General features: G+C 36.8%; 2 protein-coding genes, 1 non-coding gene and 1 pseudogene across 3 annotated transcripts; 2 read left to right on the top strand and 2 right to left on the bottom strand.

The window, feature by feature from the left end:
* Positions 1-1,683: 1,683 nt before the first annotated feature.
* On the top strand, positions 1,684-7,415 carry LOC109053678 (WD repeat-containing protein 20-like). The gene is made up of 4 exons (XM_042778144.1): positions 1,684-2,006; positions 3,468-3,650; positions 4,419-5,657; positions 7,040-7,415. Exons 1-4 carry the CDS (start codon positions 1,749-1,751, stop codon positions 7,091-7,093), a joined length of 1,734 nt encoding a protein of 577 aa, XP_042634078.1. The 5' UTR covers positions 1,684-1,748; the 3' UTR covers positions 7,094-7,415.
* A 3,935-nt stretch (positions 7,416-11,350) lies between these two features.
* Positions 11,351-15,739, bottom strand: LOC109082551 (annotated as a pseudogene).
* A 1,574-nt stretch (positions 15,740-17,313) lies between these two features.
* On the top strand, positions 17,314-19,214 carry LOC122149024 (40S ribosomal protein S29). Its single transcript, XM_042778140.1, has 3 exons — positions 17,314-17,471; positions 18,916-19,015; positions 19,105-19,214. The coding sequence occupies exons 1-3, from the start codon at positions 17,410-17,412 to the stop codon at positions 19,111-19,113; spliced, it is 171 nt and encodes a 56-aa protein (XP_042634074.1). The 5' UTR covers positions 17,314-17,409; the 3' UTR covers positions 19,114-19,214.
* A 2,236-nt stretch (positions 19,215-21,450) lies between these two features.
* trnas-gcu lies at positions 21,451-21,532 on the bottom strand. Its single transcript has one exon. It is a non-coding gene; the product is annotated as a tRNA-Ser (tRNA).
* Positions 21,533-21,756: the final 224 nt, after the last annotated feature.

The following is a 21,756-nucleotide window of genomic DNA, read 5'->3' as shown; positions in this document are numbered from 1 at the left end:
GCATGTCCAGTAGAGTAAGGAGGGGTGATAGAGAGCTAAAGTAAGAGCAGGCCAGGCGGGAGCGGGGCGTACACTTATACCCCTTTTGTCCTTTTTGGGGCAGCGAGTCACAAGAGGTGTCTGTCAATCAAGGCCAGAACGCTCCGGGGGCCACATGGACCTTCAGCGAGGTGCAAGCAAAGTCTCGAATGCTCATTGGCTGTGTCAGTTAAACACTGCAAAATATCACAGGGCTTTGCCGGAATTCACTATAAAGACACAAATCACTTGTGAGATAAAGCTTCCCATCCGGCTGCATTCTAAATGATGCTCTGAATGATGCAGGTCTTTCTTAAACTGCTGCCGCTTGTGTTGCGGGTCAGTGTCCCCCAATGGTTTCCATGCAACTTGGCAAAAAATAACCTTAATCCAAAAAAATGAAAGTGGTTCTAAACTTGTATGAGTTTTTTCCTCTGTTGAACACAAAAGAATGTATTCTGCAATATGTTGGTAAGTTCCTTCCTGTTATGGGTCAGTATGACCTGTTTAGCTTCATTCTAGCTTCACTCGAAAAAAATGCTGTTGCAACTTTGGGTCTAATATGGACTAACTCAACTCCAATTCAATTTAAAAATGTAACTTAATGCTTGGGTTAATCCATTTTTTGACCCAAAGTTGGGTTGAAATAACCCAGCATCTATTAGAGTGTACACAGACCCAAAATAAAGAGATTTCTGGATGTTTATTTATTTATTTTATTTTTGGTTAATGACAATTATTTAGTGACTATTCACATACTGATTTCCCAATTAGGGGGGTCATGATCAGGACCGATGTTAATTAAAAATGCATGTTAGTGAAAGCAGGAAAATGTATTCAAATATAATATTTTCATGACGAAATAAAAATGAAGCTGGTTCTGAGAAAAACTCAGAGATGTGATCTAATGCATGGGACTTGAGTGTATATTTCGTAGTTTGTTTGTTTGGGGCCCAGTATTTTGTTCTGGATCACGCTGCACTGTTTTCCAGCACTTTCTCTTACATAAGACAAGTTCAGTATGTTTGACAGGCTTTTCCAGAAGCACACACACACAGAGAAACTCTTGTATTACTAATGAAATTAGAGAAGTATCATTTAAGATCTGATTTATCTTGTAAAACAAGTGATTGCAGAGTACATTTGGTAAAGACATGGAGGAAAATGAAAGTATTGTTCATTTATTTTATGACTGTATTTATACTAAACTATTTTGGTGTGAATTGCGAGTTTTCTTTTTCTTGTTAAAAAAGTGCTAAGATTGAATTGCAACTATTTTGTTTTATGAGTAGCATATACTGTTGACTTCAAGATTTTGTATATTGTGAATTTACTCATTATATATGGAAAATTCTTTATCCATAGTGAATTCTTTATTTTATTCATTTTAAAATAGGTCACTTCCTGCACACATTAAAAGAAACAATAACAAAGCGAAAATATTTTAAAGTCTTAAATCTATTCTTTGAATAATTTGTAACTATTTGTAATTGTTTATGGACGTGATTATCTTATAGATTTTTTTTTTTTTTAGTATTGCTTTTGTTTATTATTGCCCTTGTATGTTCATTGTTCTCAAGATTGCAATAAAACAGACACCTATAAACTCGGGCATTTTACAACCACGATTTGACTCTCACCTGACTCGCGTGAACGCGCAGCGCTGTCGGTCTCGCGCAGAGGAGCAGGAGGGCGCGCGCATGCTCGTGCACGAGGCGGAATGAACGCTAATGTGGAAGATGGCGGCGGAGGGAGGTGGGAAGGAGTCGAACGAAATTAAAACTCAGTTCAGCACACGGGAGGGCGTCTATAAACTCCTGCCGAACTCCGAGTACAGCCGGCCGAACCGCGTGCCCTTCAACTCGCAGGGCTCGAGCCCGGTGAAAGTCTCGTTCGTGAACGTGAACGACCAATCCGGTAACGGCGAGAGAATCTGTTTCAGTGTGGGCCGGGAGCTTTACTTTTACATTTATAAAGGCGTCAGGAAGGTAACGGCATGATGACAGCTGCTGGGACGCTTTCGTCCGCTTTAAATTAGTTTATGCCAATAAAACCGAGACATGCATGTGCCAAAATCAATGTGCATTGGCCAAGAAAAGGGTTAGACTGTGCAGTCTGTGTAAGGAATGTTTACAACCGAAGTTCCATGTAAATGCAATCCAAAACAGTCCGTGGATTCGCTGATTCCGAGCAGATCGAGACTTGTGCGCGCGGTTAAAGTGGAAACCTGTTGCATGATGTTATAACTTAGTGTTTGCAATACAGAACATAGTTTGTAGTCATTGTTTTGGAGCAGATCTAGAGTCATGTGTGCTGTTTGAGGCTTGCATTGTGTTGCAAAGGCTGATAGTTATTGTGCTTACAATTAAAATCCAACTAAATTCCTGTTCGTTCACTGATTTCGGTCAGATCTAGGGTTATGCATGTGGCAATTTGCTGATGCATCTTAGAAATTTTGCTGATTTTTGCACAGATCCAGAGTGAAGCATGAAGTTTTGGGTGGGTAACCTGTTGCATCATGTTGCAAAGGATAGGCTATAATTCAATCACTTATGTAAATGCAACCCAAGATATACTGTGCATTATAGCAGGTCACGGTTTATGCGTAATGGCTAGGTGGGTAACATTTGCATTATGTTGTAACCTTATATAAATACTGCTTAAAGCACAGTTTATATGCTAATGCATCCTAGAATGTAACGTATTTTCAGATTTTATTAAGTTATGCATGAGGTTTCGGATGTGTAACCTGTTGCATTATGTTAAAAAAGGCTGTTGAGTGTAAACTTTTGTGCTGACATGTATGTGCATCCGAAGTATCCTATGCATTCAGTAATTTTAGGCAAATCTTGATGTATGCATGAAGTTTGGGGTGGTAACCTGTTGCATTATAAATGACATAATTCAATAAATTATGTTTACAGCATCGTTTACATATAATTTCTGTAAATGCAACTTAAAATGCATTAACTGCATTGGGCCCGGTCTAGGTTTATGCGTAAAGTTTAGGTGGTTTACATGCATACATTGCATTATATGTTATCTTTATGTAAACACGTTTCAAAGCTCAGTTTATATGCTAATGCATGTTAGAATATAGTATTCACTGATTTTTGAACAGATTTACATTTACTGGGGTTCCTCAGGGCTCAGTGCTTGGACCGCTTCTCTTCTCCATGTCCACCAGCAGCGAGCCCACATGAGTACTTTGTGTTAATAATTGACAGAACCTCTCATATATCGTTTTCATTTAATGGAACACAAAATGCATTAATATTTCAAACATTGATTGACATTGAAGTGGTGTTCATTTGCCAAAACTGATACAAATATTTATATATACATGGGTGTATTAATTGGTCAATCAGATTGCACAGCATGCTCTCTTTAGCCTAAGATCATGTATATGAATATGATGTTAAATTGCTGCTTATTTCTTATTTCACCAGGCCGCTGACTTGAGCAAACCCGTAGACAAGAGGATATATAAGGGAATCCTTCCCACGTGTCACGACTCCAACGTGCTGACCGCCACAGCGGAGAGCGTCTCACTGCTGGTGGGCTTTTCTGCAGGGCAAGTACAGCTCATTGACCCCATCAAAAAGGAAACCAGCAAACTTTTTAATGAAGATGTGAGTCCTGATCTCTATTCCAGGAACTTCTTTGTTTGTTTATGATTCCTAAACAGATTTAACCTAGTTGTGAAGTCAGTGATCTGGACTTGGTGTAGTCTTTAGGTTTCTGACTGAAAAATTTCATAAAATTTAAATTAAGTGATTTAAGGTTTTTATGTTAAAGAAGATAAGCTTTATTGTCTTTCTAATTAAATTAACTAAAAAAAAATGTTTTAAATAAATAAATAAATAAATTATATTTACATTAAGAAAATGAAATCAGTATTTAGGACCATAAAAAAAACCCCATATATATTTATATATAGGCTATATTGATCTGAACTATACATAAGAGTGTTAAAAAAGAAAGCTTTTATCTTAATTTGCTAAACTGTAATATTTTTGCATACATTTTAATAATATATTGTAAAAAAAAAAATTGAAATTAAATAAAAATAAAATATATTATATACATAACGGTAAAAAAAACTAATTATGTGATTTAGGGCTTTTATTTTAAAGATGCTAAATTTCATTGCCTTTGTTATATATATATATATATATATATATATATATATATATATATATATAAATTTTCAAAATTAAACAAAAACGAATAAATAATATTTTATATTATGAAAATGAAACCCATTTTAGGACCATTAAGATTTATTTGTATTTTTTTATATAGTTTGCAACAACATTTAAATGTATTTTTGGACCGTTGTTGTGTATTTTGCATCTTTTGTAATTCCGTCTCTCTCTTTTTTGTTTCTGTTCTAACAGAGAGTAATTGATAAGTCCCCGGTGACGTGTTTAAAGTGGGTGCCGGGTTCAGAGCACCTGTTCCTGGTGGCTCACAGCAGCGGATGTTTGTACCTGTACAATGTGGAGCACACCTGTGGAACGACTCCGCCGCATTACCAGCTCCTGAAGCAGGGCGAGAGCTACGCCGTTCACACCAACAAGAGCAAATCGGCCCGCAATCCTTTCCTCCGCTGGACGGTGGGCGAAGGCGCGGTCAACGAGTTTGCGTTCTCGCCCGACGGGAAGTTTCTGGCCTGCGCCGGTCAGGACGGCTTCCTGCGGGTCTTTTGCTTCGACTCGGCAGAACTGCAAGGCAGCATGAAGAGCTACTTCGGCGGGCTCCTGTGCGTTTGCTGGAGCCCCGACGGACGGTACGTAGTGACCGGCGGGGAAGACGACCTCGTCACGGTCTGGTCGTTTTCGGACTCCCGGGTTATCGCTCGCGGACGAGGGCACAAGTCGTGGGTGAGCGTCGTGGCGTTCGATCATTGCATCACTAGCGTTCAAGACTGCGAAGCGCCGGCGGAGTTCAGCGCGAGCGACGAAGACTTCCAAGACCAAGTGCAATTCAATGGAAGTCGCGAACGCGCAAATAGCGCGCAATCTAGACTATCAAATAGGAACTCTACGGATGGACGCGGCGTTAGCGTGACGTACCGGTTTGGCTCGGTCGGTCAGGACACCCAGTTATGCTTATGGGACCTTACAGAAGACATCCTGTTTCCATTATCCAGAACCAGGACTCATACGAACGCAATGAGTGCAGAAACCAGTTCTAACGGAAACAATAGCACGAATTCTCCACTACCGCGCTCGAATAGTTTGCCACACTCGTCAGGCAGCAGCCCGAACAGCCAGAAACCCGCCAGCAGCATCGTAGACAGCGTCAGCAAGTTCGCCACGCTAGCTTTGCACGAAGCGCGTAAGGAGCCGCCTCAGGAAAAGGAGCACAAACGCAATCACAGCATGAGCTACATCAGCAACAAGAGCAGCGACAAGCTCAACCAGATCATCGGTGCGCGAGCGGCTAAATCGCACGCCGCTAAGACGCTGGGAACGAGCTCGTGTCCGCGCATGGAGGAAATCCCGCTGCTGGAGCCGCTGGTTTGTAAGAAAATCGCCCACGAGAGACTCACCGTGCTGATCTTCCTTGAGGACTGTCTGGTCACTGCCTGTCAGGAGGGCTTCGTTTGCACGTGGGCACGGCCCGGAAAAGTGGTGAGTAAAGATGTGCTCACCCTCAGGCCATCCGAGATGTGGATGAGTTTGTTTCTTCATCAGATTTGGAGAAATCTAGCATTGCATCACTTGCTCACCAATGGAAGAGAAATAGATCCGTCAGAATGAGAGACCAAACACCATAAAATAACATCACAATAATACACAAGAAAAAACACACACTCCAGTCCATCAGTGAACATCTGGAGAAGACAGAAGATGAAACACATCCAGCATTAAGATGATTTTAACTCAAATACATAGAGTCTATAATCCATAATAACACTTCCTCCAGTGAAAAAGTGTTCTGGTGTGAATCAGGAGAGAAATCTGCACAGATCAAGCAGCGTTTAAACAGCTCTTAACAAATATGTGTCTGGATTTTGATGTGAGAGACAACAGGAGATGCACTTTTTCACTGGAGGAAGTGTTATTATGGATTATAAACTCTATGTATTTGAGTTAAAAACGTCTTAATGCTGGATTTGTTTCATCTTTTGTCTTCTCCAGATGTGAACTGATGGACTGGAGTGCTGTGGATTACTTGTGGATTATTGTGATATTTTTATCAGCTGTTTGGACTCTCATTCTGACGGCACCCATTCACTTCCATTGGTGAGCAAGTGATGCAATTTCTCCAAATCTGATGAAGAAACAAACTCCTCTACATCTCGGATGAACTGAGGATTAGCACATTTGCAGTCCATCAGTGCCAAAGACTGATGCTTTTTGTCATATGCTTCAGTTTACAGCAAAATCACTTGGTAGAAAATCACTTTTTAGTGTGCATTTGTGTTATATTAGAGTTATGAAAATTGTGGTCATGATGCCAAGTTTTGTGCTTGCCAAATGAACATGTGATCACTGAACCGAAGTGTTTGGGACTGATTAACAGTTATGAAAGACAATTATTTTATTGCTAGTGCTGATGCTCTTGTACGAAGTTGACAGTCTCTTCTGCTCCTCAGGGCTGCATTTATTTGATCAAAAATACAGTAAAAATTGTGAAATAGTTTTTTAACGTAAAATATCTGTTTTCTATGTGAATATCTGTTAAACTGTAATTTATTTCTGTGATGCGCAGCTGTATTTTCAGCATCATTACTCCAGTCTTCAGTGTCACATGATCTTCAGAAATCATTCTAATATGATGATCTGCTGCTCAAGAAACATTTCTGATTATCATCAGTGTTGAAAACATTAATATTTTTGTAGAAAGTGTGATGCATTTTATTTTTCAGGATTCACAGATGAATAGAAAATTCAAAAGAACAGCATTTATTTGAAATAGAAATCTTTTGCATCATTATAAATGTCTTTACTGTCACTTTTGATCAATTTAATGCATCCTTGACTCATTTTTCCTTTTTTTTTCTCTTTAGGGTCTGTTGTTGTCCCAAAACCCAGCCAACTCTCCCAGCGGGACGGTCGTATAACCGGACCTTCAGACGCATTATATCTTTACTGTTCACACTGAAGCCTGTCGAGATCATATTTCACTTTAAAATCAACAAAGAAAATATATTTTGCATAAACAAAATGAAGCCATTTAAATTGTATGCATTATTTTCATGACAATTAAACACGTCTTCAGCCAAACTCTAATTACTGTGTGAAGTACAACCGAGTTTAATTAAAAGCAAAATAATTGGATGGTTTTCACTACTGTATTATGATTCTTTTTTTCACGTTACAATAAGCTACTGTGTGCAATTGTCTTGAATACAATAAAAACGAATGTTCATTTGGGGGGAAATATGATTTATGAAATATGGCAGGTTTTGAGAGTCAATGGAGTGAAAAATCATTTGCACTAAATAATTAGAAGAAAATGGCTTAACAAATGTTTGGAGTCGTAAAGGACTCCCTGGAAATGCTGTAAACGTATAAAGAGAACTTGTGAGCATTTATTTTAATATTGTTTCAAATGAAACGGGTTATTGTACAACGTGTAAATATTGTTAATTACGGATTTATGATGGAATGAAATAATTACACGAAATAGAAAACAGCTGTATTTCTAATGCAAAGGTGTTTATATATATATATATATACAATTAAAATGATCTTAAATAAACCTATGTTTGGCTCGTGTTTCATTATCAGAGGGTTTGAAAATAACGACTTTGTGCTGTGCCCAAAATTCATCCTTTATCTAATTTTGGTGTTAAAGATCGCTTGTTAATGTCTCAAAACTTGGATACAATCCTTGCTTTCTTTTAATCAGCACAGGTTTTGTGGAAGTTGATTGTAGGTCTCAGTGATTATTGTCAAAATTGTCAATTTTTCACTCAAAAACAGGTGCGTGAGCTCAGATCAGTGAGGCCTACGATCAAACAGCTCCAAAAAGAAATGCAAAACCTGCACTAATTGACTAAAAACAAGCTGATTAAAAGATCGAATCCAAGATTTGGTGAAAATACAGTTCTCCTGATTTTTGTATTTTTTTTTAACAAAATGAGATTTAAGACAAATTATAAAAGAAAATGTGTCCTTTATTATTTTTCATGCAAATTGCTGCAATTGCACATTTCTTTGTGATGTGTCAAATAAATTGAAAACAAACCCCAAATAACACAAATTAAACAAATCTCTATATTATACACACAAACTGTCTTGGCCCTGTGCTCTTTCCATTTATGCTGCATTTTAAAGAAGCAGGTTTTTATTTAAATTAGATTGTATAATTTCAGATTTTTAAGCAAAAACAGAACGGTCCGACTTTAACTTTGTGAAATTATGCCACAAAAGAAAAAAAAAATTAATATGCATGATGCAAAATTAAAAGAAAATACCATCTAAACTTCAGTTCCCTTCAGAGATGCGTTCATATAAACTCTCAACTCTAATTATATTGCACTTAGCATCTCAACCGACTTGAATCCTTACATATTTTTATTTTATTTCTAACGGGACAATCTACATAAATCAACATTCATAAATGTACATGTACCCAAATTAGTCCAAAGGCTAGTTTTCATTGCTTTGCCAGATGGCCTAAAAACTAGAGAAAATAAAATAGAAATACAATAACAACAAAATATAGCCAAAAACTCTATAAAATACAATTAACACATTATATGAAGAAAAAAAATGTATATATATTATGGGTAAAAAATACTAAAAATTAATAAAAAAATTTAATAGTAATAATGGATAAAGCAACATTAATGTTTATTATGAAGAAGCCATTTCTTAAAAATAAACTTAAATGAATTAAACGATATGCATTCTTTAATCAATCGACGCTCTGTTTTCAATAGATTTAAATTGAATAAAATCCGCCAGATAATTTTTTTTCCGACGGTGTTACATCCCAAGGTTACAAAGTTATAGCATTATTTAAATCTACAGCTTTTTGAGTTTCTGGGCCAACATTTAACCACACATCCGTTTTATCCTCCGTTTGAGTTTGCGATCTTCATTCATCTGATGTGCCAGACTCTGGTTCTTATAATTGGGGAATTAACTCAGAGAGACGGGCCGGTCTTGGCATGAACACCAGAAATACTCTCAGGACTGATGGACATAGTTTGGTGCACATTTATGTTTTGTGCAATTCAAGACCAACCTCATAATTAGGTTTTGAACATTTCGTTCCAGTAAAAATGCACTGCACATTTTTCATTCATCTCTGCAGCACAAGTTGTAATAATAATACTGATGTTTGCATTCACATCTTCATATCTGGTCCCGCCTGTCATATGCATTCTGATTAAATACTGATTATACTAAATGGCATTTCTATACATTAGCATTTTGATAAGCATTTTGCACAAGTTTATAAAAATGATTAAATACGATATTTAGTGATCATATAAAAGGCCAGTCATTTTTGACCAGAAAACCCAAATTAGGTAAAGGATTTCAGCACAACACAGCAGGCCTAAATAAAAAACAACCAGATGAGTCAATGGTCGTCATGAATTGAGAGTATTGGGAGAATTATAGAGTATTGACCATTAAAATCAATGATGATTTGATCCTGAGAGAATTTGATGAGAATGTTTGAGATCTCTGACTTCTTATACACACATATTCAGTTTCATCTGGCTATTAGTTGAGTTAGAAGCAGAAAAGATTTAAGTAAGAACCCAAGGATGTGCTTTAAGAGACTTCAAATAACGTGCTGATTGGACATGTTCACCTGAGGGATGATTTAATGGTTGATAAACACGATGAAGGAGTAACCGAGTCTTATCTACAGACCAGAAGATCACAGAGACCCGAGGATGCAGGACACTTTTCCACATGAATCTGCATAGCAATGCAAGTATCTTCAATGCACTGAAGTATCTTTAACTACTGGAAAACATCCCAAATACAACATTTTACCAGTCTGTGAGTTTTCTTTTAACGAATTAAGACATTCAGGGGTGTGTTTCCCAAAAGCATCGTTATTTCTATTGAACTTTATTGGAAACAACAGAACTTGCGACCATGCATTTTGCTTTTGGAAAATGCACTCCTAGCAGATATATTTCCCTCTGAAAGTGCTTGAAATACTCTTGTGGAAGCCTATAATCAGGATCAGAGGGAACCTATTGAGTGTTATTGCATTTTCTGAACTGAAAATCTGCGGAACTGATTCAAACGTGGTAAAAGTGTTAAATGGAGCTGTTCAAATTATTAAATTAAATCAAAATATTTAAAACAAAACATGCGAAAGGGAGGAGGTGTAAAACATGGACACCGTTTCACTCTTTAGTTAAAGGGATAGTACACAAAATAAGATATTTTGAAGAATGTTTCAGCCGTTTTTGTCCGTTCAGTTACAGCCAATGGGGTCCAAATCTACCGGCACCCATTGACTTTTACTGTATAGAAGAAGAAAAAATCACTAAGGCAAATTTATTAATTTTTTTTCACTTAAGAAAGAAATGTTTTTAGACGGTGGTTCTCATGGTGCATGGACGCAAAACACACTGAGAATAAATTTTTTTAAGTATCATTGATATACTATTTTGAATTAGATTTTATAATTTAGTTTTGTCGTCATTTTTATTAGTTTTTTAATACTTAAAAAAACCCTTCAAATTAAAATAAAATGATATATATAAACTTAAAAAAATAATATATTAATGATTTTAAATTTACAATAAAATAAGGTTTTCAATAATAACCCTGATTACATTCACTATTTTATTGTTGTCACAAACTACAGCTCCAAAGGCTTTATTTTCTCACTTTCTTAAATCTATGAAAATCGGAGCCAGAGATCTGAATGCTTGTGTAATTAGGACAACGCGTCTATAAGGGGCTAACGAGGACTGCGAGATAGTCAATGCAATTTTAATGTCTTGCAAAAGCTTCAAAACCATTCTAATACTGTAACACGTTCGATATGAAGCACAACCTTACACCTCGAAACCGGTCAGTTACATTCAAGCAAATAGAAAACAGTTCATCTGCATATCAAAAATAGCTCATCGTTTTAGCATAACCGTAAACAGAAGGTGGAATTATGATCAAAAGTACATTGTTTGAAGAGCTGTATACACACACACACACACACACACACACACACACACATACATAATTATAAGAAAGTTCATGCTTTCGCAGATCATTAAAATCATACATACAAACGTCGTCTTCGAAGTGGCACAAAAATGCTATTTAATAATAGATATATGACAACAATAACACTTTTTTTCAGGGATAATACTTCAATGATGCTCATAATCACCAAATTCAAACGTCACATACTTTTTTATTTGGGATATCTCAATAAAACAGGCAATAGCAAGAAATAGTCCGTATAGAACTCTTAAAGGCTTTCATTAGAGGATGCAAAAACAATACAAAGTCACTGCAATCGAAGGTAGCTCTTGCAGAGTTCGTGGTCCCTGATGTCTCCCCAACCTCCGTTTTTGACGTGCGGAGCCACTCCTTTGGCTCCAGAAGCTGGGAGTCTCTTTGTAATGAGCAGCTGTTTGGGGAATAACTGGTTCCTGCTGCTCTGGAGAATGTTCTCGATCTTCGTCTTCTGGCTGGATGGCATGCACGACGACTTCTTGTGGTGCATGCCGCAGTCTCCGGCGTGGAAGATGCGCGGCGACTCGCTGACCATGACCTTCAGGAACGTGGGCAGACAGGTCACGGTAAGGTGCTGCAGCGACCAATCCCAGTTATAGTCGCCTTGTAGGTGCAGAAGGCATCGGTGCACCTGAGGAGTTTCTGGTAGGTGTCTCTGCTCAGCGCCATTCCCATGTTGTGCTCGGTGGACTTCCATGCTTTCACCTCCACTTTATTGGCTTTGCTGGAGTAGCTGACGTGTCCGTAGCTTCCCAGAGACAAGATGTCGCAGTCGGGACACTGCTCTTTCTTGAGGGACACCATGTGTTTGAGTAGATGGTAGAAGTCTGGGACGAGGTAGTGGTCCTCCTCGATGAGCAATAAGAGTCCTCGGTGCTCTTTCAAGACTTGGACTCGATCCCAAACGAAGTGGAGCTTCCACCACCAATGGTGTTTTGGTCTGCGAGAAACTTGGCTTCCCGATAGTGTCCGAAGGAGTCCGGGTACTCTGCGTTTAAGCAGCCTAGGGTTAAGGCATCTTTCTTGGGAATGTCTCGAGGGCAGTCTCTGGGGTCGTTCCCGGGGAACTCTTGAGGATAGAGCTGGATGCTGAAGGGGAAGAATATCTGGAGGACCAAGCAGAAGTCGACGGACGCGACTATCCGGTTGATTTCCGGCGACCAGAAGTCGTGGCTGAATATCAGCAAGACGTTCTCGATTCCTTCCGCTTTCCTTAAGCTGTCCACCAAGAGGCGTAGGTATTCGGGACGGTTGTGAACTTGGACGACGACGACTAGGTCGTCCTTCTGGCGCACGGAACGAAACTTCTCCTCGTTTCTAAGCGTCTGGTCGAAGTTGAGTTGAAAGACGATCCCTCTGTACACCAGAGTTGTGTTGTCCGCTTCAGATTTGGGAACTGCCTGTTGTTGTAATTGTTGTTTTTCCGGAAGAGTTTCGTTGATAGTTTTACGTGTTACTGGGATCGTGACATGTATTTGTTCTTGACCACCAACGCTACTCCGTTTACCCGTTTCCGCCTCTTTGGGAAACACGGCGGCGCTCGCCTTCTTCGGTTTCCCGTTATTCCAGACGGCGAAGCCGCAGATGACCACCACTAGAGTCAGTATTACCACCTTTCGCTTGTAAATTCGGAATCTCATGATAGACAGGCGCCTCGCGGGACGGTCGGAGACACGATTCGGGAGACGAGGACGGCAGGTTTGCGATGCAAATAAGGTCTGCGCCAGCAGATTGGGTACAAAACGTTATCATAGAAAATGCAGCTTATTCTTGGTCCTCTAATTCTGGAATGTAATCGAATGACGGTGTTTCCCATAAGAGTCGCCTGTTAAAACCTAAAGAAAAAAAGTTGATAGAATGATTTTAATTAGCATGCTTTTTTTTGCAAACTACATTTTAGAAATTCTCTTTAATATCTCTAAATGCACCTTACAAAGCACATTAATATTCACTGTAAGCAATGGAATTTTAGTAACTACACCCAAAAAAATATTTAGGCCTACATTTGGATTACACAGTTTTAAACAAATAAACTTAACGTCATGCATATTTGTCAATCAATTTTTAACATTTTGCATCTGTTTGATTGTATTTTTTAAAATGTGTTTAATTCAAATTGCTTAGAATCAGCATAAATTTGTTCACTGTAAAAACTATGACATTTATTTAGTTAAAATATATGAACATTGTTGAAATATGGTTAGCTGTGGAACAAACAATATTCGGTTTTTTGATTATATTCAGATTTACTGATTGTAATATATACATAACTATATAATATATACTGTACAAATCTGGTTATTGTGTATTTAAAACACATAGTTACATAAATCTGACCTGTTTCATTTATGTATGACTAACAAATATGCATCGCATTAAGTTTATTAGTTTGTTTATGGTAAAACTGTGTAATCCAAATGGATGGAAATTATATATGCATCTTAAATTTAAGCCTAAATATATATATGTGCATATATATATTAAATGCATATATAAGTGCATTTAAAAGGAATCCATATCATTTACATAAAATGACAAAGTACAGAAAAATAAATACAACTCTGCACTTGAAACTTTCAAGAAAGGATTATTTGCTGAAAAGGCAAGTCCTCTTAATGTGGCCTATTGTTAGAAGCTGCTATTTTTATGGCTGACCAAACACAAAATGCATGGATGATTGTATTTCTAATGCACAACACACTCTGTGATCTACTGCACTGTGCACATTAAATCTTTCTTTACCAAGTGCCCTAAGAAACATGAGATTAATAGCACAGTATTAATATAAAAATGTGGCCCTGGATTCAACTAAAGTATAAACTCACAGGAGTCCAGACCTAATTACTAGTCTCAGTGGATTTAACCTGAAGAGCCACTAATTAGAAGACAGTGACATTGCAGCACAGATAATAAAATACAAAAATAATGTTCCCAGTACAAAGAAACTGTTCACAAAATTTTGTTAATGTAAAAAGCTTCAACACAATTTTTTTTTTAAAGTTTAAAATATTTTTAACTTGACGAACAAATAGAACACTCATGGCGTGAGATGCTAAAGAAACAGCGCGATGCAACAGTGGCCAGGGATCTAATGCATGCATCTCAAAGCTGGTGTGTTTGTTTACATTGTTTACATATTTAAAAATATGCCAAGGATGCTTCTAAAAGCAGCATCTAAAAACTGGCCTCTACTCAATAACTAGATATTTGTAAATGATAAATTGCATGGCGCATGCAAGGTACTTCTGAATCCGGTTGTGAAAGTAATAATAATAATACATTTTATTTATAATGCTAAAAAAAAAAAAAAAAACACAGAAAAAAGTAATCAAATTTAATGGCGAGTACTCTTCCAATAAACTGATTATTTAATATCTGTACCTATTTCAATCAGATCATATATAAAAAAATACATTATTTTAAACATCTCAAATGGGAAAATCAAACATTCATGCTTTAATGAAAGTACAAATATGTGCAATCTAATGGAAAGTTGATTTATTGAGGCATATCATGAATGCTGCTTGCAACATAACAGTCTTCTGATTAAATAAATGCATTACTGTACAGATTATCTCATCATCTAATAATACTAAAGTAGTACTGCATTTATACCGCAATCTGCAGTGAATCGCCAGTACAAACAACCCCCAATTCCTACAGGTCTGTCGTGATCTGTGTGCTTTTAGCAGGTCAATGCATTGGTATTTTTAGGACCAAAGCAGGGCTATGAATACACCTGCGGGAAATACATGCACGCGCATAAACACAATATGGGGGAAACGCGACCATGTTTACACCATATTTGCATGTCTGTCGACTAATGCAACTCTAGAGCTTCATAGAAGTGAGAAAGAGTTCGACTGCACAAATATGCACAGGCTAAAGTTTAAAAAATAAGGAAGCATGAAGCCAGCACGCAAGCGTTTATTGCAGCTGCATGCTAAAGCGAGCAGCGGCGCGAGCCAGAAAAAGCATTAAAGCCAAAAACATGCCATTGCATTCGTCACAAACTGTATTGTTTTTTTGATATTACTCGTTTTGGATGATAATTAATCGATGCATGCGTATGCACACCGATGTGTGTATTTTGGTGATGCACTGGTCACTGGTTAGCTTTGCTGCTACCGATTCTTATTAAAGCGGAATATCGAAGAGCTGCCGCAGTCGGATCCATACGAAACACAGAATCGCAAAGAGAATCAAAGCCTCACCGCAGATGCAGGCATGTATGGCGGCTGTCATGTCCACATAAAAGCGCACTTTATCTGAAAGCGCGTGTCATGCTGCTCGATCGGGCTCCGCGCGGAACCAAAGGCTCCCACAGTTTCATCAGATCTCTGGGGGCTTCGGCGGTGAACACACGCGTGATGTCACGTATCCCACACCATTCGCGTTTTAGGGTTAAAGAAAGACTGGAAAAGTCAAAGTAATGCATGAAACAAAGCTCATTTTGAGATCATAATGATTGTTCCCAGATAGCACACACACGTCTGCCAGATGTCTGTTAAAGATCTGGAAAGCGTCTGATAGCACATCACGGAGAACTTGACGTCTGCATTTACATCTGCAAGACATATTTTTTTTGAGTGTTTGCTCTACGTTTCCTATCAGAAGTCAAATAGATGTTTAGAAGGTGTCTTTAAAAAGATACGCCACCCCAAAATGAAAATTTAGTCATTAATCACTTACCCCCGTGTCGTTCCAAACCCGTAAAAGCTTTGTTCGTCTTCAAAACACAATTTATATATTCTGGATGAAAACCGGGAGGCTTGTGAATAATGACAACATTTTCATTTCAGGTTGAGTATCCCTTTAAGATGTTTATGATTTAGAATGTATGTAAAACTGACATCTTAAAGACGTCTATCAGATGTTTGTACACAGCTGATGCTCTCCAGATGAAGCGATCTTTAACAGACATACGTGTGCTATCTGGGCACAAACATCTGATAGATGTCTTTAAGATGTCAGTTTTACATCATAAACATCTGTCTGTTTGGCTGAATAAACTGTTTTTTTTTACGCCAAATCAATTAAATTGTTACGAAAACGTGACGCCTTTTTGCGCAGTTCACCATCTCAACCTATAGGTTTGGTTTTGATTGGGTTATGTTTAAAATACTAGCTTAAAATAAATATTAACAGAATGTTATAGTGAACCTAAAGGGAATGACCTATTTCCATAAGGCAAAAAAAAAAAAAAAATATAATATATATATATATATATATATATATATATATATATATATATATACTTATGTTATAAACAATGAAGCCCAATGAAATATATTTTTTGAAATTGAAAATATATAAAGTTTCAACCCTCCTATACCAAAATGTATTTCAGCGACAAGAAAATACATTTTCAGTTTTACAGTAAAGCCTACATTTAGGCTTTATTCATGATTTATTTTTATTAAAATCTGCTATATGTCTATACCTACATGTTATAAGACAACAAATAAACTTTTCTTTAAATGTGACCAGTGTAAATGTGTTTTCTTGGATGTATTTTTAAATGCTTTAAATATACTTTTTCAAAATATATGTTTTTAGGAAATATTTTTTGAAAGAAAAAATATTTTTTTTTTTTAATAATTAAAAAAAAAATTGTAAAAAAAAAAAAAAAAAAGTTTAATATATTTTTGGCCATATGGGTTTTCATGAAAAAAAAAATCTGTACCCTATTAAAGATAAAAAAGGGGAACAAAAACACTTTGTCTAATAATTATGAATGAACTTAAAATAAAAGAATAGACTAAATAAATAAGAAAAAAAGTCACCTTCAAAATACATTCAGAAGGGAAACCATAATTTTCTTCAGCAATAAAGTGGTTTAAATTGCCTTCTTGTTAAATTATAAGCATAAAAATACTAAACAAATCCCTAAATTTGTGTTTTAATTCAGCAACTTTACATGTGTGTAGAAGAAACTGACCACAGAGTGTTTTATCATATCATTAATCCCGTCTAACCCTCACAGCGAAACGTATTTTCAGTCATTTATCCATAAGAATATTTCTAACTATTCATTTAAAATAATTTATTACAATGTTTTTATCTTTATGTAAGCTACGCACCACTCCACCGCTAAAGGGCGCGTCGTCCGTGGTGACGCAGGAAGCGCCGCGTTCCGTAGAAGGAGAGCGTCTTTTTTGCGCCTGCGCACAAACCCGACTTCCTTTTCGACATCCCGATCGAGAGAGACGAGATGGGCCATCAGCAGCTCTACTGGAGTCACCCGAGAAAATACGGCCAGGGATCCCGATCCTGGTCAGTTCTGCTTCTGTCGCGGGGTTGATGTGAAGGGGGTATGAATGCGCGCGCGTGCGGCGTCGCGTGTCTGTTAAATGCGTCTGAATGTGAAGCACATGGAGCGCGGAAACATGGCGGCGGCGCGCAGCTCTCAGCTCTCGCTGTTGTTCTGCGCTCGCGAGCATATTTAACTCTTCTAGTTACAATCGGACGACTTTTATGACAATGTTCGACTTTAACGAATGCAGAATATCGTCTACTAATGACTTCCGTGTGTTTAAAGGAGTAGTTCACTCCCAGAATAGAAATGTAGTGATAATTTACTCACCACGGTGTCTTTCATGTCTTCAGTCGCGAAGGAAAAAAGTTTTTTTTTTTTTTTTTTGAGGAAAAGATTCCGGGATTTTTCACCATATAATGGTCTTAATTGCAGCTTTAAAAAACAACTTCACGATCCCAAGCGGGGAATAAGGCTCTTATCAAGCGAAACGATCGCTTAGAGAATAAAAAAGTATGTGGTTATTAACCGCAAATGCTCATCTTGCGCTAGATGGACTTCACGCATGACGTAATGACGTTGGAAGTGTCACGCGCGACGTAGAGCGAACGCGCAAAGAAAAAGTACAAAACAAAGGTAAACAGCGAGTTGGAGGAGAACATGAGATCGGCTTCTGGGAGATGACGTCATGCGTGCAGTCCAGCGAGCGCAAGATGAGCATTTGCAGTTAAAAACTACATTATTTTTTTTTTAAATTATTTTAAGCCAATGAGTGATGGTTTCTCTAGATGAGACTCTTATTCCTCGGCTGGGATCCTGTAGAGCTGTTTGAAGCTGCACTGAAACTGATTTAAACCTTCACCCAGTCACTGAAGTCCATTATACAGAGAAACATCCTGGAATCCTCAAAAACCTTCATTTCTTTGTGACTGAATACAGAAGCACTCGAACACCTTTGATGACCTGCAGGTGAGTGAATTACCCGGAGATTTGTGTTCTGGAAGAGAACTGATTGAAAGTCGTTGTTTTTGCCTTTCTTCCATTGAACATAAAAAGATATTTTGAAGAAGTCGCTGGTCTCCATTCACCTTCATAATGTGAGGAAAAAATACTCTGGGGACTAGAAAGTAAAGTAAATGTTAACAGAATTTTCATTTTTGGGTGAACTATCCCTTTAAATATTATTTTTAATAATATAATCGTGACAACTTCTCCAAACATCTTAAATTACAGTTTGAAGTTGAGTTGCATATAAACAATTGATAAAGTAATTTCACAAAATTGGCATTCGTTAATGCATTTCAGTATTAACCGCAAGACTTATAAGAGGTGCAAATTAAAGAAGTTAATCAGATCATCATTTTTATGTTTTGGCTGTTTTGTGTCATCTTTGAAAGTCTTTAAGTGCTTTTAATCTCACTTGGATTAGCGTGCGTCTCTAACCTGTTCTCTGGTTTTGTTCAGCCGGGTTTGCTCAAACAGACACGGTCTGATCCGCAAGTACGGACTGAACATGTGCCGTCAGTGCTTCAGACAGTACGCTAAAGACATCGGCTTTGTCAAGGCAAGTGTGCATGCATTTTAAGTGTGTTTGAGTCGCAGTAAATTTAGATGCATCCTAAAATTTAACTCTTCTTTCACTTTATTTTCCAGCTGGACTAAACTCAGCTGAACTTCCGTGATGAGGAGTTGTAGACAAGCACCAACCTGACGTCATGAAGTTACTCTGGAACATTCAATAAACACGTTTTTGTTTCTGTTCAGAGGTTGCACTGTGTCTTTCTTCATCATCGGAAGGGTTGAGAGACGTTTGAGCTCAATAAACTGATGGATTATAGATGCTCGTCTGTTGTTGAAATAAAGATGAGTGATCTTTTTGGCTGTAATCATTTTAATAAATTGAAATCCTAAACCTGGTAAAGTTATGTGAACCAATTATATCTACAGTTAAAAACTCAACTTAAGCAAAGCTTGAGATGTGGAACAAGACAAGCGTAAAAATTAGTGCTTTTGGTTTGCACCTGTAATTACATCAGAACAGTAGTAAAGAAGAAGATAATAACTCAACTAATGAGTTATAATACAGACGTACATCAGCAAGACTCCAGTACTGAGACAATAACATGTTTGCTTAATTTATGTGCCGTATAGGTGGTTTTAATATGTGATAGTAATGTCAATGTGTGTTAATAGTATATTACAGTGTACTATGCAGTGTTTTTTTTATATATATATATTTTTTTTTTTTTTGATACACTGCTGTTCAAAAGTTTTTTTTAAAGAAGTCTCTTATGCTCATCAAGGTTACATTTATTTGATCAGAAATACAGAAAAAAACTAATATTAATACAATTTAAAATACTAGTTTTCTATTTTAATATACTTTAAAATATAATTTATTTCTGTTATGCAAAACCGATTTTTTTCAGCATCATTACTTCAGTCTTCAGTGTCACATGATCTTCAGAAATCAGTATAATATGCTGATTTATTACAGTTTTGCTGCTTAATATATATTTTTTGGAACCTGTGATACTTTTTTTTCCAGGATTCTTTGAAGAATAAAACTTTAAAAAGCACAGCATTTTGTTCAAAAGTTTGGGGTCAGAAATTTTTCTTACTTTTTATTTTTTTAAAGAAAAAATTCTATTAATCAACAATGATTAAAAAAAATAAAAAAAAATAAAAAAAAAAAACATACATAAAAAAAAAAGATTTCTATTTTAAATTAATGCTGTTATTTTCTATAGCATTTATTTAGAATAGCATTTATAAAATAATTGTTAAGCAGTACAACACGACACTGAAAACTGGAGTAATGAAAACTGTTTTTTTTTTTTTTACTGTATTTCTGATTAAATAAATGCAGTCTTGATGAGCAGAAGTACGGAAGAGGATTAGGGCCAAGCAATAATAAAAAAATAAAACCATCTCGAGATTAAAGTCATTATATTGCGAGATTAAACTCGTTAAATTTCGAGAAAAAAAAGTCGAAATACAATCTTGAGAATAAACTCATTAAATATCGAGAATAAAGTCGTTGTGTTTCGAGATTAAACTCATTAAATTTCGAGAAAAAAAGTCTAAATACAATCTTGAGAATAAACTCATGAAATATCGAGAATAAAGTCGTTGTGTTTCGAGAAAAAACTCGTTAAATTTCGAGAAAAATAGTCGAAATAATCGTGAGAATAAACTAATTTAATTTCGAGAATAAAGTCGAAATGAAATGTAGAGAATAACGCATTCGATCAGTGTTCATTGCATAGCCTATATCTTTCAGTAACAAAGAAATACTATCAACTTTAGCTAATTATGACACAATAATAATTAGCACACGAACTTTAAAGTGAATTTGCAAGCGGCTAGGTCTTTTTAGAAGAAAAAATCAGTCCAATTTGCTACTCGCTTTTGTCCAACATGAAATGACAACCAGAGGACAAATGCAAGGTTATCGCTGGCTTCACCCAAATGCACTCTGGCACTTGGACAGCTGTGATAAATTAAAACCGTACGGCATTGCCATTAATGGCGTGTAATGTAATGAGTTTATTCTCAAGTTTATATTTCGACTTTTTTTCTCGAAATTTAACGATTTTTTTTTCTCGAAACACAACGACTTTATTCTCGATATTTAATGAGTTTATTCTCAAGATTGTTTTTCGACTTTTTTTTCTCGAAATTTAACGAGTTTAATCTCGCAATATAATGACTTTAATCTCGAGATGGTTTTATTTTTTTATTATTGCTTGGCCCTAATCCTCTTCCGTACTGAAGAGACTTCTTTAAAACACACTGAAAACTTACTGATCCCAAACTTCTGAACAGCAGTTACTGAAAGTGTGACGCTGATTGGAGGAGCTGCTCATAAATATGTAAGAGTTTCATATCACTGCTACATCTGTCGGCTTTCTTTGAAGCGGCGCTTGATTGTTCTCTCACCGGGACGCGAACACACAGTAACCATAGCAACAGTGACTATTTACACCTAAAAGTATTCGACGAGGATGGGATTCGAACCCACGCGTGCAGAGCACAATGGATTAGCAGTCCATCGCCTTAACCACTCGGCCACCTCGTCCTGGTGCCGCGATCTATTTATAGATGTCACAAAGAGGCATTTGATTGGACGCTACGCCCTCAGCTGATTAATATTCATGAGGAAGGCCTCCACTTAGGCGGAGTTTAATGATTTTGTTTCTAAATTCCAATCATGTTGACTACACATCCTTCATGTTTAAATAATTAAAAGCAACCGCTTCAAAACTTTAGCAAAACATATTACTTTCTAATATGTGTATTCTA

This window comes from Cyprinus carpio, chromosome A20 (assembly GCF_018340385.1).
Source record: "Cyprinus carpio isolate SPL01 chromosome A20, ASM1834038v1, whole genome shotgun sequence".
NCBI classification, from domain to species: Eukaryota; Metazoa; Chordata; class Actinopteri; order Cypriniformes; family Cyprinidae; genus Cyprinus; species Cyprinus carpio.
The sequence above is the reverse complement of the archived record's forward strand: the minus strand, read 5'-3'. Positions and strand labels throughout refer to the sequence as shown.

What these genes read in the sequence shown, in the direction of transcription:
- LOC109053678 (XM_042778144.1), top strand. Translation starts at nt 1,749, where the DNA reads ATGTGGAAGATGGCGGCGGAGGGAGGTGGGAAGGAGTCGAACGAAATT. An exon ending in TTTATAAAGGCGTCAGGAAG is followed by an intron (nt 2,007 to 3,467) that starts GTAACGGCATGA and finishes TTATTTCACCAG; the next exon opens with GCCGCTGACTTGAGCAAACC. An exon ending in GCAAACTTTTTAATGAAGAT is followed by an intron (nt 3,651 to 4,418) that starts GTGAGTCCTGAT and finishes CTGTTCTAACAG; the next exon opens with AGAGTAATTGATAAGTCCCC.
- LOC122149024 (XM_042778140.1), top strand. Translation starts at nt 17,410, where the DNA reads ATGGGCCATCAGCAGCTCTACTGGAGTCACCCGAGAAAATACGGCCAG. An exon ending in GGCCAGGGATCCCGATCCTG is followed by an intron (nt 17,472 to 18,915) that starts GTCAGTTCTGCT and finishes GGTTTTGTTCAG; the next exon opens with CCGGGTTTGCTCAAACAGAC.